A 14,247-nucleotide genomic window follows, 5' to 3' on the forward strand; every position below is an offset into this window, starting at 1 on the left:
AAAAAATTGTCTATGACTATTTTACTTTTAATTATGTTTGACTATCATTAGTCACATGCTCTTGTTGCAACTATTGGTTAATTTATTTGGTTTTGACAGAGTCATATAGTATATGTCAACACATTGCCTGCATCCCCTAGTTTCATGGCAGCTGCATAATGAAGATTGAAATTGTGTGTAAAGAAGCGATTAAGCCTTCTATCCCTACACCCACTCATCTAAGAGACTTCAAACTCTCCTTTATTGATGAGAGAATCCCTACCGTTTACAGCCCATTAATTATTTACTACAAAAATGAAAACATGAAGCAACATGAGATGGTTGGTCGGCTGAAAACCTCTTTATCAGATGCTTTAGTAGAGTTCTACCCTTTGGCTGGCCGGATGAAAGGCCAGATCTTCGTCGACTGCAATGACGCCGGAATCTTGTACGTCGAAGCTCAAGCCCACGCCAGAATTTCGGACATCATTAAATCTCCCGAATCAGATGTTTTGGACAAGCTCACCCCTTTTCCCACCACTGGCTTTCTTTCTACTCTTCAAGAGCCATTAGCAGTTCAGGTCAGTATTTAGTGGTTTCAGTTCTCTCTTTACAAGGGTTAGATTTATATAATTGTGCTAGTTTTCTTTTTACATCGATGTAGATAGACTTACACGGTGGTTTCAGTTAACCTTTTTTCATAGATATCGATATGAGATATTGTTATAGTTATTTTTGTTTCGTTTGCCAACACAGATTACCTCATTTACGTGCGGAGGGATCGCGATCGGGATGTGCATTTCCCACCGAATCGCCGACCATTACAGCCTCAGCTCATTCACCAAGTGCTGGGCGGCCATCGCCCGCCGTGATGACTCCTCGCTGATCTCCCCCGTCTTCAACTCCGCCGCAGTGTTTCCGCCGCGCAACACGCCCGATTTCCGTCCAAACCTGAAAAGTCCGTCGGTCCACCCATTAGCAGCAGAAGTCACAATGAAAACATTCCTCTTCACCCCGGCCGCAATAGCCGCGCTGAAACTCGAAATCACGGCCACCGCCTCCATCGCAAACCCTAGCCGAGTCGAGGCCGTGACGGCGTTCCTGTGGAGCCGCTGCGCCGCCGCCTGCGGATCCGACGCGTCCGTGGCGTGCCACCCTGTCAACATCAGAGGAAAAATTCCGTCGCTAACGGAAAACTCATTCGGAAACCTCTTCCAAATGGTCTTCGCGGAGAGCCGCGGCGAAGCGAGCTGGATAGGGCTGGCGGAGAAGCTGAGGTCGGCTTTCGTGGCGCTGGACGTGGCGAGGCTGTTGGGGGAGAGAGGGTTCGAGGCGGCGAAGGAGAATTTCATGGAGATTAGCAAGCTTTTAGCGAAGGGGAATGTGGATGTGTTTAGGTTTAGTAGTATGTGTAGGTTTCCAGTTTACGAAGCGGATTTCGGGTGGGGGAAGCCGGTTTGGGTGAGCTACGCGGGCGTTCCGAATAAGAACTGTGTGTTTCTGTTTGATAGTGTGGATACGGAGCGTGGAGGAGTGGAGGCCTGGATTGTCTTGACTCCTCAAGCTATGGAGAGGCTTCAAGGGGATCTCAGTTTCCTGCATTTTACTTCGGCTTTTGCTTGATATCATCCAAAAACTATTACTCCTTCATCATGTATTTTCTTCGTTATTTCCTTTTCAACGCCACGTGCATTATACACGTGATCTAAAATAAGCATATACATGCACTAAAGAGTGTGTGCTAGTAAATTAGTAAGATCATGTGCAAACGTGGCGTTGGAAAGGAAAAATCGATGAAATATATCGCATATTTACATAAAGAAAAGTGTCTGATTTCCAAGTTTTAATTTCTTTGCAGTGGAAGGCTTAGTTGATTTTAATTGAGCTCTTAAATTTATCTTCTTTATGAAGGTGGTATAGAAAATTGATCATTTAGCCTTTTTATTGTAGAATGGAATTTTAGACTCAAATATTTTTCAAAAAGTGTAAAATAAATCCATGATTGTGTTATATTTAAATTTCATTATCAATTTTAAATTAAAATATTAGTTGTGGACAAGTTAAAATGCCTCATCTGTCGAATATTCGGTTTTATAAATTTCATGAACCTCGTTTTCCGAATTCCATTTCGCCAAAAAAATTTAAAAGTTAAACTAAGGCAATAGATTGATGAATTAATACAGTGGCGTAGGAGTACTTTATAGTTCGAGATTAATTGACAAAAAGTTGCTCACAAGCACGTGATGACAAAATGGGCCATCTATCAAATTGGGCCTCTATCAGATTTGGCATTTGAACGATATCAATGTTAATCAAGAACAGTTTCTGACTAAAAGAGAATATGCAGCATTTAAACAACACATTAACCCAATTAAAAACTTTTACTGAGAATTGTAGGGCCTAACCCAAAAGGAAGCCCTTCCAAAAATTCTCAACTGCCCAAGTCAAGCCTAGGCAGAAGAGGGGGTTTGGAAATAGTTTTCAACCAGCAATAGACGCGCCTCGGTTAGAACCTCACTAGCTGCGTCATTGCCCCAAGCGCAAAGATAGTTTTCAATTAAACCCACCCTCACTTTTTATATGCATGTTTCATTCCTCGCTATGTTCAATTCTTCGATGTGGTACAAATACTAAACTATTTGCTTCATACACATTACATTAGTCTCAGTCTCCAGACAGTGCATTAAGTCATACACCAAAATACTACTACTCCTACTGCCAATCAATTAAATTGCGTTTTAAATAATCTCCTTATTAGTGTTTTTCTCTGCTATTAATGCAACAGAAAAGTGAAAACTGACAAAATTTTCAAAGAATATGAAAACTCAATCACCATAACTGATTACATGAGCACCAATAAACATGTGAAAGATTATTTTATCTGGTGCTGATATTTTTCTTGAATAAACAATCTCAATACATACCACTTCTTGCTCAACCATTATTCTTGAATAAACAATCTCAATACATGCTTATGTTGTTAATTAATCAAAATAAATTGCAGATTTCGGTTTCTTCTGAATGGATTATCGAATGATCGCCACAAAGTTTACTTCATCTATGCAGCCGGCATAGTATATGTAAAGCCAACCACAAGCAGCTTACATAAGCTTATCCCACCTAAATTTATTTAAACAACATATATTTGTGTAATGTTACTTAAATATTGATTATATTTCTGAAGCAGTTGTGGATTTGGAACTAGTAATTGTTTTCTGTGGAAGCCCTACAACATGACGTTTTACAACTATCAAGATTTGTATTAAGCTTATAAGATTTTTTAAGTACTAGCTAATTGTGCTTTTTGAATACTTAAAAAGTTACCAAGTTACCAAGGCACCGCCATACACAGTGCAGAGGGTTTTTAGCCTGTTCTTGATCAACTGTGGTTTAATCTCAACAACACCACTTCTTACTCAATACATACACAAAATATATTAATTCTTGAATAAACAATCTAAAATACATACCACTTCTTACTTCATCGCACATTCTTTAGATGGTAGAAATAAAAGCAGAACACTCATTGACATAATTAGATGTTGAGTTCCTGGCCTTGTTCAAACATTTTCATATCTTCCTCCAAAATATTAACCCACGCTTCAATTCCTTCACCACATGGTGTGCTCATCAAAATCACTAAATTCTTGAACGGCAGCGTCGTCGTGCAAACCCACACTGGTTTCCCCCACCCGAAATCCACCTCGTACACCGGAAACCTACACCAACTGCTGAAAAGGCATTTTTCCAACCCACCCTTGATGAACAATTCAACTGATCTACTCAGAACATTCAAACAGAGTTCATTCTCAATCTGTCCAATAAAATCCCCATCCATTCTTGTTATGGCACCCCTCAATTTCCCCACCAGCTCGGCCTCACTCGCCTCCGGTCCAGACAGTGCGATCGCGGGCCTCCAGCAGTTTCCGAACATGTGCTGCAGAAACGGTGGACTCTTTCTCGGCCTCAGGTTCACCGCGTGAGCAGCAGCAAACGACGTCGTTTTGGTGCTGCCTTTTTCTTTCGCTTTTGCAGCGTCTATAAAGCGTCGCCAGATGTAGGAAGAAACAGCTTCCACTCTAGTTGGAATATTCTTGACTTGCGATCCACTACTGTTGATCATCTTAAACTTCGTCAGCTCTTCCTTGTCGAAACCAAATCTTTTCGTCACGATTTTCTCCTGCGTACAGCCGACTGTCTGGGTGGATTCCAACACGGAGAGGTCTCGGGGTGGGAAAACGGAAGCGAAATCGAAGGACGGCTTGAACTCTAGAGTTTCGCCGCGGGTTGCAGCGGCCCATGCATTGACAAACGCAACGAGAGATGTTCCGTCGGCAATTTTGTGCGAGAGAGATATAGCGACGGAAATCCCTCCGCACTCGAAGAAACAAATCTTCACTTTCAGCATCACCTTCTCATCTACCCCTGATGATATTTGGAGTTTCTTGAGCTCTAGTTGATGATGGTTGTAGAAGAAAATGAGGGGAACATATATGGGAGGTGAGATTTGGTCTAAGACGGAGAGTTTGAGATTTCTGAGATGGATTGGAGTTGGAGATGAAGGCTTAATCATCTCATCTGAGATTATCACCATCACCACCTCTAACGCCATAGTTCCTCTTTGTTGCAGATTTGATTTTTGTATGATATAGAGGATCCATCAAAAAAATCTATAGGTATTTATGGGTAAAAGTTGTGCCATTATACATCCTTCCAGCCTAGCTAGGGTCACCTTAGGCTATTGTTTGTCACTTCTAGAATGATTTAAAATAAGCATAGTATAACTATAAGAGTGCTAGGACGGCATATTCAAATGTTGTAGTGCTCCATTTTAAAATGAGAACTACAATATTTACTCCATTTTAAAAAATTGTATTATGAACTAAAATGTTTTTATAGTAAACTAAATCTCTTTTATAATTAATTAAATTTGTATTATCTAGTTATACATTTAAGTAGTAATTATATTACTACTATGTGTAAATGTGTATCTAATTGAATTGAGAAACACTAATAAAAAACTTTTAAGAATAAAGTAAAACATTAATAAAACTCTGATTAAACCAAAGTCCACACGTACCCATAATTTCTCACTCACTCTCCCTCAACCCAATCCCATGCATGCCGCCTCTCAGCCGTGCTACACAACTGTTTCGCCACTGTCGGTAACAGTCGGCATAGTTCGCTTCCCATTGTACAAGTACAGTGTTAGAAAAGGAAAGATTGTGATTAGATTTGTAATTAAATTATAATACTTGGTGCTCAAGAATACTTGGAGCACAAGTTTCACCATATTTACTTGTTTGTAATCCCTATTTAAAGGGTGCTTTATACAATGAAATCATCATCCTATTCCAAACAACCGTTCTCTTTTCTTCTTCCCTTTCAATTATGTTTTCTAATGGCCGACAAAATATCGAGCCCCCCTGGCCCCGGGTGTTGAAGAAAAGAAAAGTTTTTAGGGGATTTTCGGCCCTTAGGGAAGGGAAAAACCCCGTTTCGCCCGCACATCAAACCCAAATGGAAAAAAAGTCAATCGTTGGAAGGGATGAGACTACAAGATTGTGGATGTCAAAACCAAAAGTGGACAAACCCAAAATACCCAGGATATGGAAATACCGATAATGGGCCCAAAACAGAATTGTTAATTTTTTTCCCCCTTTGATGGCAAAACGAATCAACAAAGAGGAGATAGTTAAAAGGGAGCCTTCCGGGGATTTTGCGTAAAATTTTGATCAAACAAGAAACAAGATCCCAGATTCGGAAAGGGGGCCGCAAACATGGCGATGGCACGGGGACTCACGCCGAGAAGGTCAAACCCCCGGTGGCCCCGAGGGGCGGAACGGGTGGGGGTGGGGAACGCGGGGAAAGGGGACAAAACGGGGGTTTTTTCTTTGAAAGAAAAACACACAAAAAATCGGTTTTAATTGATTGGGTATCCCCATTGGGGGGAAAACATGCCAAAAATTCAACCCCCCCCCGCCGCACGCCCCCGGCGCGGGGGTCCGCCGGCCGTCGGGGAATGGAGGGGGGCCTCCCCCCGCCACGAGGGCAACAAGGGGAAATCACTAAACCGGGCGGCATGGGGGGCACAACCGGTACACACGGGCCGCCCTTTTGCCGGGGGACGTTGATTCGGCCCCGGGGGGCAAATTTGGGGGATTGGGGGGGGACGCGACCGGGGGGGAGGAGGGTTTTAGGGTTCTTTTATTAAAAAACCCCAAACTCTACAAAAATTCCCAAAATTACCCAAAATTTTGATAATTTACCTTTTCCCCAAATTTTTTCCAATGACCCCAAACTCCTATTTCGTGCAAACGATCCCCTTGTATTTTCCCGTAAATGCCCAAATGGGGTAAAAAAAGGCAAATTTAAAAAAGGGGTGCTGAAAGTGTCTAGTCTTAAAACTATTATTTTCCGAATTTGTTTCTAAACATGATGAGTATTGTGAAACTTGTTTTTTGACCAAAAGCCACCGAACTTCTTATCCTTTGAATAATACTCGTGTTGATTTCCCATTTTCCTTAATTCACTCGGATGTTTGGGGGCCCGCACCTTTTACCCGGGGACAGGGTCTTAGATATGTTAGAGTTTGTATACTAGAAATCACGTTTCGAGTGATTGAATATTGTAAAACTCTTATTTTATTTTCCAAGGAATAAAACAGGTTATTTTTGTCATAATGTTGTTATGTTTTACATTTAATGGATGTTTATGCATGTTTAAATGTATAAGTTAACTTAACAAAGTCTAAGTCTTTGTTTTAGTAGACCGGTTGTGGGCGGCGTCCACTTTAAGGTAACACGGTCAGTCCTAAATAAAGAAAAAGAAGAATTTCACAACCTAGTTGGAATTAGACTATCCATCGAGGAAGGTTGCAATGTCGGTCCGCATATTTCTAAGCCTTACTGAAATAAGATGACATTGGTGTGGTATAGCACTGAACGGATCTAACAGCAAGACTTGTCCTTAGGCTATCTACTGAAAGACGAGGTCTTGATAAATATTTGTTTCTTAATCCATGTAGGTTAGCATTGAGCATACGGTATTGATTATGCATTACTTTGACTTATCAAATGGTGCGGGTTTTTCGTAACCCAATGATCCCGATATATTGGGTAGTGGTGATTAATATCTAGCGGTGCTAGGATTGCTATTATATTGAATCGTGCGCGAGTGAGTCTCGTTTGATAATGTCCTCAAGAGGAGCGCGAAACAAGGTTTTATTGTTCGGAACCTAGCTAGTTGGAGTTTGATTACTCTATGAATAATAAATAAGCGTTTCATGCTAAGTCCACTCTTGGAATTAATAAGAAGTTAATTAATTAAGTTCATAGCAGAAATTAATTAATTAATGGACATTTTTATCTTAAGCGCGGGAAATGAAAGTTAAAACGAAAACCCGGATTACTTATAATTTCGGATTTGGATGGGGAGAGTTCAATATTACTTCTGTAGTGGTTGCTCGTAATATTCCAATTATAGCTTATATTAAATTGTGGGTTCAATTTAATTAGTAAAAAGCAAATTGGATGAGCCCATATCTAAAACCTTCCATAGATCCCTGTCTGAACCCAAAAGGAACTTAATATAAATAGGAGAATAAAGGAGACAGAAAAAATAATTTTATATACTATAATTTTCGTCCCCCTCTGTCTAAGAGGAGCTCGAAATTTCTCCTATTCCAAAAAGGATTTCTTCTGTCTTCTTTATTTAAGTCCTAGTATTCTGGTGAGATCAGCCTACACTGATATCGGAGTACAGTTCGGGAACCAGAGAGATGATCTGTGGTCTAGTATTCAAAGCGTCACGTGGAGAAGCTGCTAGCCATCTTCAATTCTTTGGAGAATTAATTAGGTATTATTTCTGCTCCGTAGAAAAGTATGTTTTAGGTTTCAATATTCTAAAAGCATGATTAATTCAAGTTATGAGCATGATACATGTGAGAATTACGCGAATAGATTTTGTCTAAATAATCTGCTAAATAGATCTGATTATTATGTGATTTATTTGTGCGATTAATAATTGTTAAATTATGTTAATCCGTCGCAACGCTTCCGCTGCCAGTTCCTTCAAGATATTATTTAGTTTTTGTAGATGATTGCACTTGCATGACTTGGGTATACTTTATGAAACAAAAATCTGAGGTTTATACACATTTTTTACACTTTTTTAACCTTATCAAAACCCAGTACCAACACTCTATAAAAATCATAAGATCAGATAATGGGAGAGAATTCGTTAACTCGGCCATGAAACAATTTTTTCAAAAAAATGGCCTGATTCATCAAACCAGTTGTGTGACATCCCTAACCCGAAATCTACATTATTTTGCATATCATCATATTGCATATTATATTGTCATTTATGCTACAGAGATATGAAGTGTATCATAGAGAATATATTTATTTTTATGATTGACTCGGTATAGTTGAATATATAGATAGTTTTGATTCAGGAGAATTTTAAGTAAGAGTGTGTATATAGTATGTAATTAAATTAACGTATATGCTATAATTATTTAAATATATGTGCATGTGTATATAGTACTAGTACTTATACGTACTTATAATATAATATATATGTATGCTTTTGGATAAAAGGTTACATGCATTAAATAAATTGCTATGTACGTTTTGTTAATATAATTACTACATTGTTATATTATTATTTATGTGGTTGACGTACATGCTGCATTTTTAGATAAGAGCAAGACACTTGTAATTATAACATTCATTTAATTGGTATGAGTCAGGCAAAATGGCCGACGTACAAATATATATACATATACCTATTGAAAAAAAGGGTTCAGAAGGAAAACAGAAGTTGAGAAAAAAGTTTCGTATCGAGTGTTATAAATCAAGAGTCGAATCAGAAGTTCGATAAGTTTATCTATCGTTACCATGTGTGTATAAATCACACTTTTAATTTTACATATTTTATGTGGTTGATTGTCATGTGTTAAATTGGAGTAAATATTTTAGTTATATGATATGAGCCTGAAATGGTTATATGTTATTTGATATTGATGGTGGAATATGATGTGGTATTGAAAGTACATGAATCATGTGATTAAAGAGGATCTGTGACGGTCTTGCCCTGGATCTGGAAAAAAAAAACATAGAGAGACCTTCGGGTCATAGAGGGACCTTCGGGTCCAATTACAGAGGGACCTTCGGGTCAAATACAGAGGGACCTATGAGTCCAATTACAGAGGGACCTTCGGGTCATAGAGGAATCCCGGGCAGATGCCAGGCTTGATTTGTCACAGAATAATAAACTGAACAGAGTGACATATGCATACGTATATGGAATTAATTTTAATATTTGCTGATTATTGTTTTATATATTGGTTAAAGAATATATTGATATCTGGAATGTGGAATTAAAGGTAATATTTATATACACTGAGTTGTGGCTCATATAAACCACTAACATTTTTCAGGAATAAGATATCAATGATGTGTGGGTTGATGTGAGTTACAGTTATTATAAGGGTCGGCGGCTGATGCATTTTGGCAACCTTCTCCTCTTCATCATTTTTGCTTGTAGATAAATTTATAGTATATAGAATGGTCAGAGGGTCCCACTGCTTTTCATAATGTTTTAAAATATGTACTTGATAAAATAGTGGTTTTTGAAATTATATAATATGTGTGCTTTATGTACTTGACGTGTAGTTATTTGTTTTAAAGTTTTAATTTATTTATAGTAAGTGCATAAGTCATAGGGGTTGGGGTGTGACAAGTTGTGCCTATACTCCCGAACAAAATGGTGTAGCCGAAAGAAAAAATCGTTCCCTCCTAGAAATGACCCGCTCTATGCTCATTGAGTCAAAAGCCCCGAAACACTTCTGGCCAGAAGCTATTGCCACCTCAGCCTACCTCTTAAACAGATTACCCACAAGTATCCTCAAACACCAAACACCACTCCAAGCCCTATCCTCCTTCACCAAAATTCCACCACCCTTAACTCTTGAACCACAAGTCTTTGGGTGCTCCGTTTTTGTTCACACCCCGAAACATGAACAAACCAAACTTTCCCCTTGTATAATCAAGTGTGTCTTCGTGGGATACAGGGTAAACCAAAAGGGGTAAAGGAAGGCTCGTTTCTCCGGGGTTTGACTAGTTACGAGTCATCTATCGAAAATGGCCCAAGCTTTTGAGAAAAAAAGGGTATGAGGAAGAAGAGATCCCGTCTTGGGGGAAAGGCTATGAGACATAAGCAGGGAGAGGCAATGCAAAAAAAAAAATAGACCCCTGCCCAAAAAACACTTGAGAAAAGGATCTTACCCAAAAAAAAGCACCGTAGGATGTCGATGGGTCTTCACTATCAAGAGGAACCAATTTGGGGTTTGGTTGAGAGGTCAAAGAAATTTTGGGTTGGGAAAGGGGGTTTCCAATTATGGGGTAGACTATTGAAACCTTCTCCCCGAACCCCAAAATGAACACAATTGAGTCTTATTATCCGGGCAAGTGAGATTGGCCCCCCAATTCCCATGTGACGAATGCCTTTCTTCCCCGGTGAGGGGGGGAAAAAGGGAAAAAAAGGATATTGGAGGCTCCTCCGATTTTTCAAAAGACTTCAAGATAGGGAAGGATGTAGGCTAAGGGAAAAAACTATTTGGGTTGAAGCCCCCAAAAATGGGTTTTAAAGCCTCGGGGAATGATCAAGGGTATCCGGGGCAACTCCGGGTCATCTCTTTTAAGAATAAAGGGGTAAAATCACTTGCTTGATTTTACGTCGGGGGAAAATGATTATCACGGGGATGACTTGGAAGAAATTGAGAGCTTGAAGAGAAACTTTTCAGAATTAAATAAGGGTTTTGGGAGATCTCAATTTTTTTCCCTTGGGTTTAAGTGTTAAGGTCCAGGGGGGATCTTTTGGGGAAGGACATTTTGGACATCTAGACGGTCCCCAGAGGGGCCGGGGATCCCCTAGCAAACTGGGTTGGGGAATAATGATAAGGCAGTTGCCATCGAAGCCGTTCCATTGGAAAACTTATTTTCTACCCCCTGGGGGGTTGTAGGTAAGGATTAATATTTTAGCCACAAAGGGGAATATGGGGGGCCTCGGGGTTTCCCAAATTAAAGGGTGTATGTCACGACCGCATTTTCTAAGGATAGAAAACACGGTTGATCGCGACTAGGGGTGGTTTAAAGAAGCGGAGAAGAAAAGGGAAAACAACAAAATTCGACCAAAGCTTGATATAAATGAGAATAGTTCGAATAAAATCAGAGTATCATCTCAATAATTGACAACTCAAAGGGATACAATATCTCATCAATAAATGATCTCAAAAGAAACAACATTCAGCGGAAGCATTCGAGAGAAGAATAATATTATGTATGAAGACATAATATATTCGTAACATTTAAAAGCAAACACAAATCTTCACCAGCTCTGCTCAACACCCACCGCGCTCGTCGCAGCTTAACCTGCACATTTTTTAAAAAGAAATGCAGGGCTGAGTACTTGATGCACTCAGTGGACTCATGCCGAAAACATTTTATACAAAGTATTTATCATGCCACCATTGAGTGCCCTCGGGGTTTTAACTTTGAAAATGCCCGAGACACTAAAATCATTTCCATTGTAAAAGTCGGTTGATCAACCATTTTCCCATAGATGTCTACCATATCTGATCCATTAATGACAAGGAATGTGGCCACATTCCAAGTCACTAAACCGGCCGACCCAAAAGACGGCTCACAATCCCCATTGGTGTACACTAGCCTGAGTAGGGACTCACTCCCTAGTCAGACCCGAATTCGATTATCCATAGATGGCAAAAGCCACATCAGATAGGTTCCATAGATAAAACAAAACACGGCATCACAAATATTCATTTTCACATAAAAATATACTTAGGGCATTGCCCTTATTTAAAAAGAAAGCCCACTTCGTTCGCTTAAAATCCTCAACTTGTCTTTCTATCCGTTCTCAAATAGCATGCAAAATCATCCCCTTTTTGAAAGAACATAATATGCTAAAAATTAGACTTTAAGAGAAATAAATTTAATTCAAACAAAGCATGCATGTATAAATCTTACCCTTCAATCTCTCTTTGGAAATTATAAAATTTTTTGCGACTCTAGCACATCGTTTTCATCCTTCTATTGACTCCGTTTGAGCTCTCATCATTCTTGTATTCTATTTCCAGTTTAACTCAAATAAACAAATAGCCCAAGCCTCCTAATTAAAACCAACATCTCCTGATCCTAAACTATATTTATCAGTATTGCTTGAAACAAATCTTATGGCCAAAACATTAAATAGAACAAGGGGTCATACTCACATCTCATTTTCTCATTACGTAAACTCCAAATGGGATGTGAAAATGTCCACTCCGTCTGCCTTCTCTCTCGCCGTCACTGGTCTGTTGCACAAGGCTGCTGTCTGCCGTCCAAGTCCGACGCAGCCGTCGCTGAACTGCTGCATACGGCTGCTATCCGTCGCTGCCCTCGCAGTACAGCCGCTGCATTTCCGCCGCCTCGCATCCTGCCTCGCATCCTCTCTCTATCTCTCTTAATCTTCCACCACCAAGCAGTCCTAATTTACTATCATATCTCTCTCAAACTCGCCGCTAAGACTGCACTTCCCTCGGTCAGTACGCAGCGCCGCTGCTCTCACGGTGCAGTCGATGTCGTCGCCGCCGAGCAGCCGCTGTCGTGGCCATCTCCCGAGCGCCCCAGCCGGATCAGCCCTTATTTCCTCATCAAAACCGTGGGGTTGAGAGAGACGATCTAGCTGTCGATTGTCTTCGTATTTCTTTCCCATTGATTGTGAACTATGTAGATTGTGAATGAATTCCCAATCTTCTATCTCTCCCTCTTCGAAAGAAAGGTATGAATCTTGGATGTGAATTTGTGAAATTTGGGGAGAAGATTGTAGAAATCAAAGGACTTGTCAAAATCGATGGGGATTTAATTGTGAATCTGAAAAGCAAGGAGTCGTGGGGAGTTGTATTATAGCGTCAGTCGTGGAGCAGAATTTGAAGAATCCCATGAAATTAGAACAAAATCTGACGGTTGGCTCTTTGGCTCTAACAAGAAATAATTTTCGGGCTCAAAAATAATAAATGGGTTTCCGCAAACAAATAATTCAACTTGTAAAAGAATAAATGTTATAGGCCCAAATAATATATCCACCTCTCGACAGAAGAAACAAAGACGAAAAATTTCCAGGTGCTCTAACGCTGTCATTTTAAGAACAATTAATAAGGTAGAAAAAGTCGGGTGTTACATTGTATTGTATGTTTCAATTAGAGCTTAATCTAAGTCTTGCAATCTCCTCTATATACGTATTCATTTGTGGAATTCATTGGTTCGTAACAATGAATGCTTGATGAATAATTAGCTTCTTAATTGAGTTTTACTATCGTGAAGCCATTGACTCTAATCTCTATATTATTTGGAGACACTAGTATTTCTAGGTTTTTTGTTTTATAATCTCAACAAGAGGAGTAATGATATCACCATGGTATAATAGATTTTTATTCACAAGAACAAGAATGGGTTAATGACATAATAAAACGTCTATATGTAGGAACTAGTGCATTGAATAATTTGTTCTGATTTAGTGCCATAACGTTTATATTATTTATGTGGATTTTTGTGTGTTATAACTAATGCATTGCAAGATTTGATTTGTCAGCATATGGACTCTCTACTCTTGGTAAACAAAATAAAAAAGACTCGCCAGCCAAATAAATAAACAAAATAATTTCATAGTATCGTTGGTACGTTCCATAGTAGTGGAGACATTTCTATTTTTAGTAAAATGTCAACACATTTCTTCTCACCTACTTTACAGCTATAATTGTAACAAAACTAATTTAAAATATTACACGTTAAACTGAATAAGATTATACTCCTTCCATTTCGTAGTAGTGGAGTCATTTTTCTAGTTTAGTACGTTCCATAGTAGTGAAGTCATTTATCCTTTTAGTAAAAGTCAATATATTTCTTAGTAGTAAAGTTGTCACGACCGCACTTTGCTAAGGATAGCAAAGCCGGGAAACCGTGACTAGGGGTGGGTGTAACACCCAAGAAAAATGACCTTAGTCGGAAATTGATTTTCTGCTTAGGAAACCGGAGAATCAAGACTCTTTTCGTATAATTCGATATTGGAAATAGTGGTAATTAATTATATGATTAAAATGCTATGAGAGTGAAGATTTTGAAATAGTACATGAATTATAAAGAATGCAAATGGTACTAGAAACTAGTGTAAATTATCTGTAAGATTTTTTCGCATATTAATTCA

The 14,247-nt window shown here is 39.1% G+C and overlaps 2 protein-coding genes and 1 non-coding gene across 3 annotated transcripts; 1 reads left to right on the forward strand and 2 right to left on the reverse strand.

The window, feature by feature from the left end:
• Positions 1–158: 158 nt before the first annotated feature.
• On the forward strand, positions 159–1,803 carry LOC125191195 (stemmadenine O-acetyltransferase-like). The gene is made up of 2 exons (XM_048088704.1): positions 159–560; positions 736–1,803. Exons 1-2 carry the CDS (start codon positions 159–161, stop codon positions 1,600–1,602), a joined length of 1,269 nt encoding a protein of 422 aa, XP_047944661.1. The 3' UTR covers positions 1,603–1,803.
• A 573-nt stretch (positions 1,804–2,376) lies between these two features.
• LOC125191465 lies at positions 2,377–2,527 on the reverse strand. Its single transcript, XR_007171147.1, has one exon. It is a non-coding gene; the product is annotated as a U4 spliceosomal RNA (small nuclear RNA).
• Positions 2,528–3,397: 870 nt separating this feature from the next.
• On the reverse strand, positions 3,398–4,727 carry LOC125187913 (stemmadenine O-acetyltransferase-like). Its single transcript, XM_048084571.1, has one exon. The coding sequence runs from the start codon at positions 4,589–4,591 to the stop codon at positions 3,515–3,517; it is 1,077 nt and encodes a 358-aa protein (XP_047940528.1). The 5' UTR covers positions 4,592–4,727; the 3' UTR covers positions 3,398–3,514.
• Positions 4,728–14,247: the final 9,520 nt, after the last annotated feature.

This window comes from Salvia hispanica, chromosome 5 (genome assembly GCF_023119035.1).
Source record: "Salvia hispanica cultivar TCC Black 2014 chromosome 5, UniMelb_Shisp_WGS_1.0, whole genome shotgun sequence".
NCBI lineage: Eukaryota > Viridiplantae > Streptophyta > Magnoliopsida > Lamiales > Lamiaceae > Salvia > Salvia hispanica.

Coding starts and splice junctions, on each gene's coding strand:
- LOC125187913 (XM_048084571.1), bottom strand. CDS start 4,591: ATGGCGTTAGAGGTGGTGATGGTGATAATCTCAGATGAGATGATTAAG.
- LOC125191195 (XM_048088704.1), top strand. CDS start 159: ATGAAGATTGAAATTGTGTGTAAAGAAGCGATTAAGCCTTCTATCCCT. Junction 561..735: donor AAGAGCCATTAGCAGTTCAG/GTCAGTATTTAG, acceptor TTGCCAACACAG/ATTACCTCATTTACGTGCGG.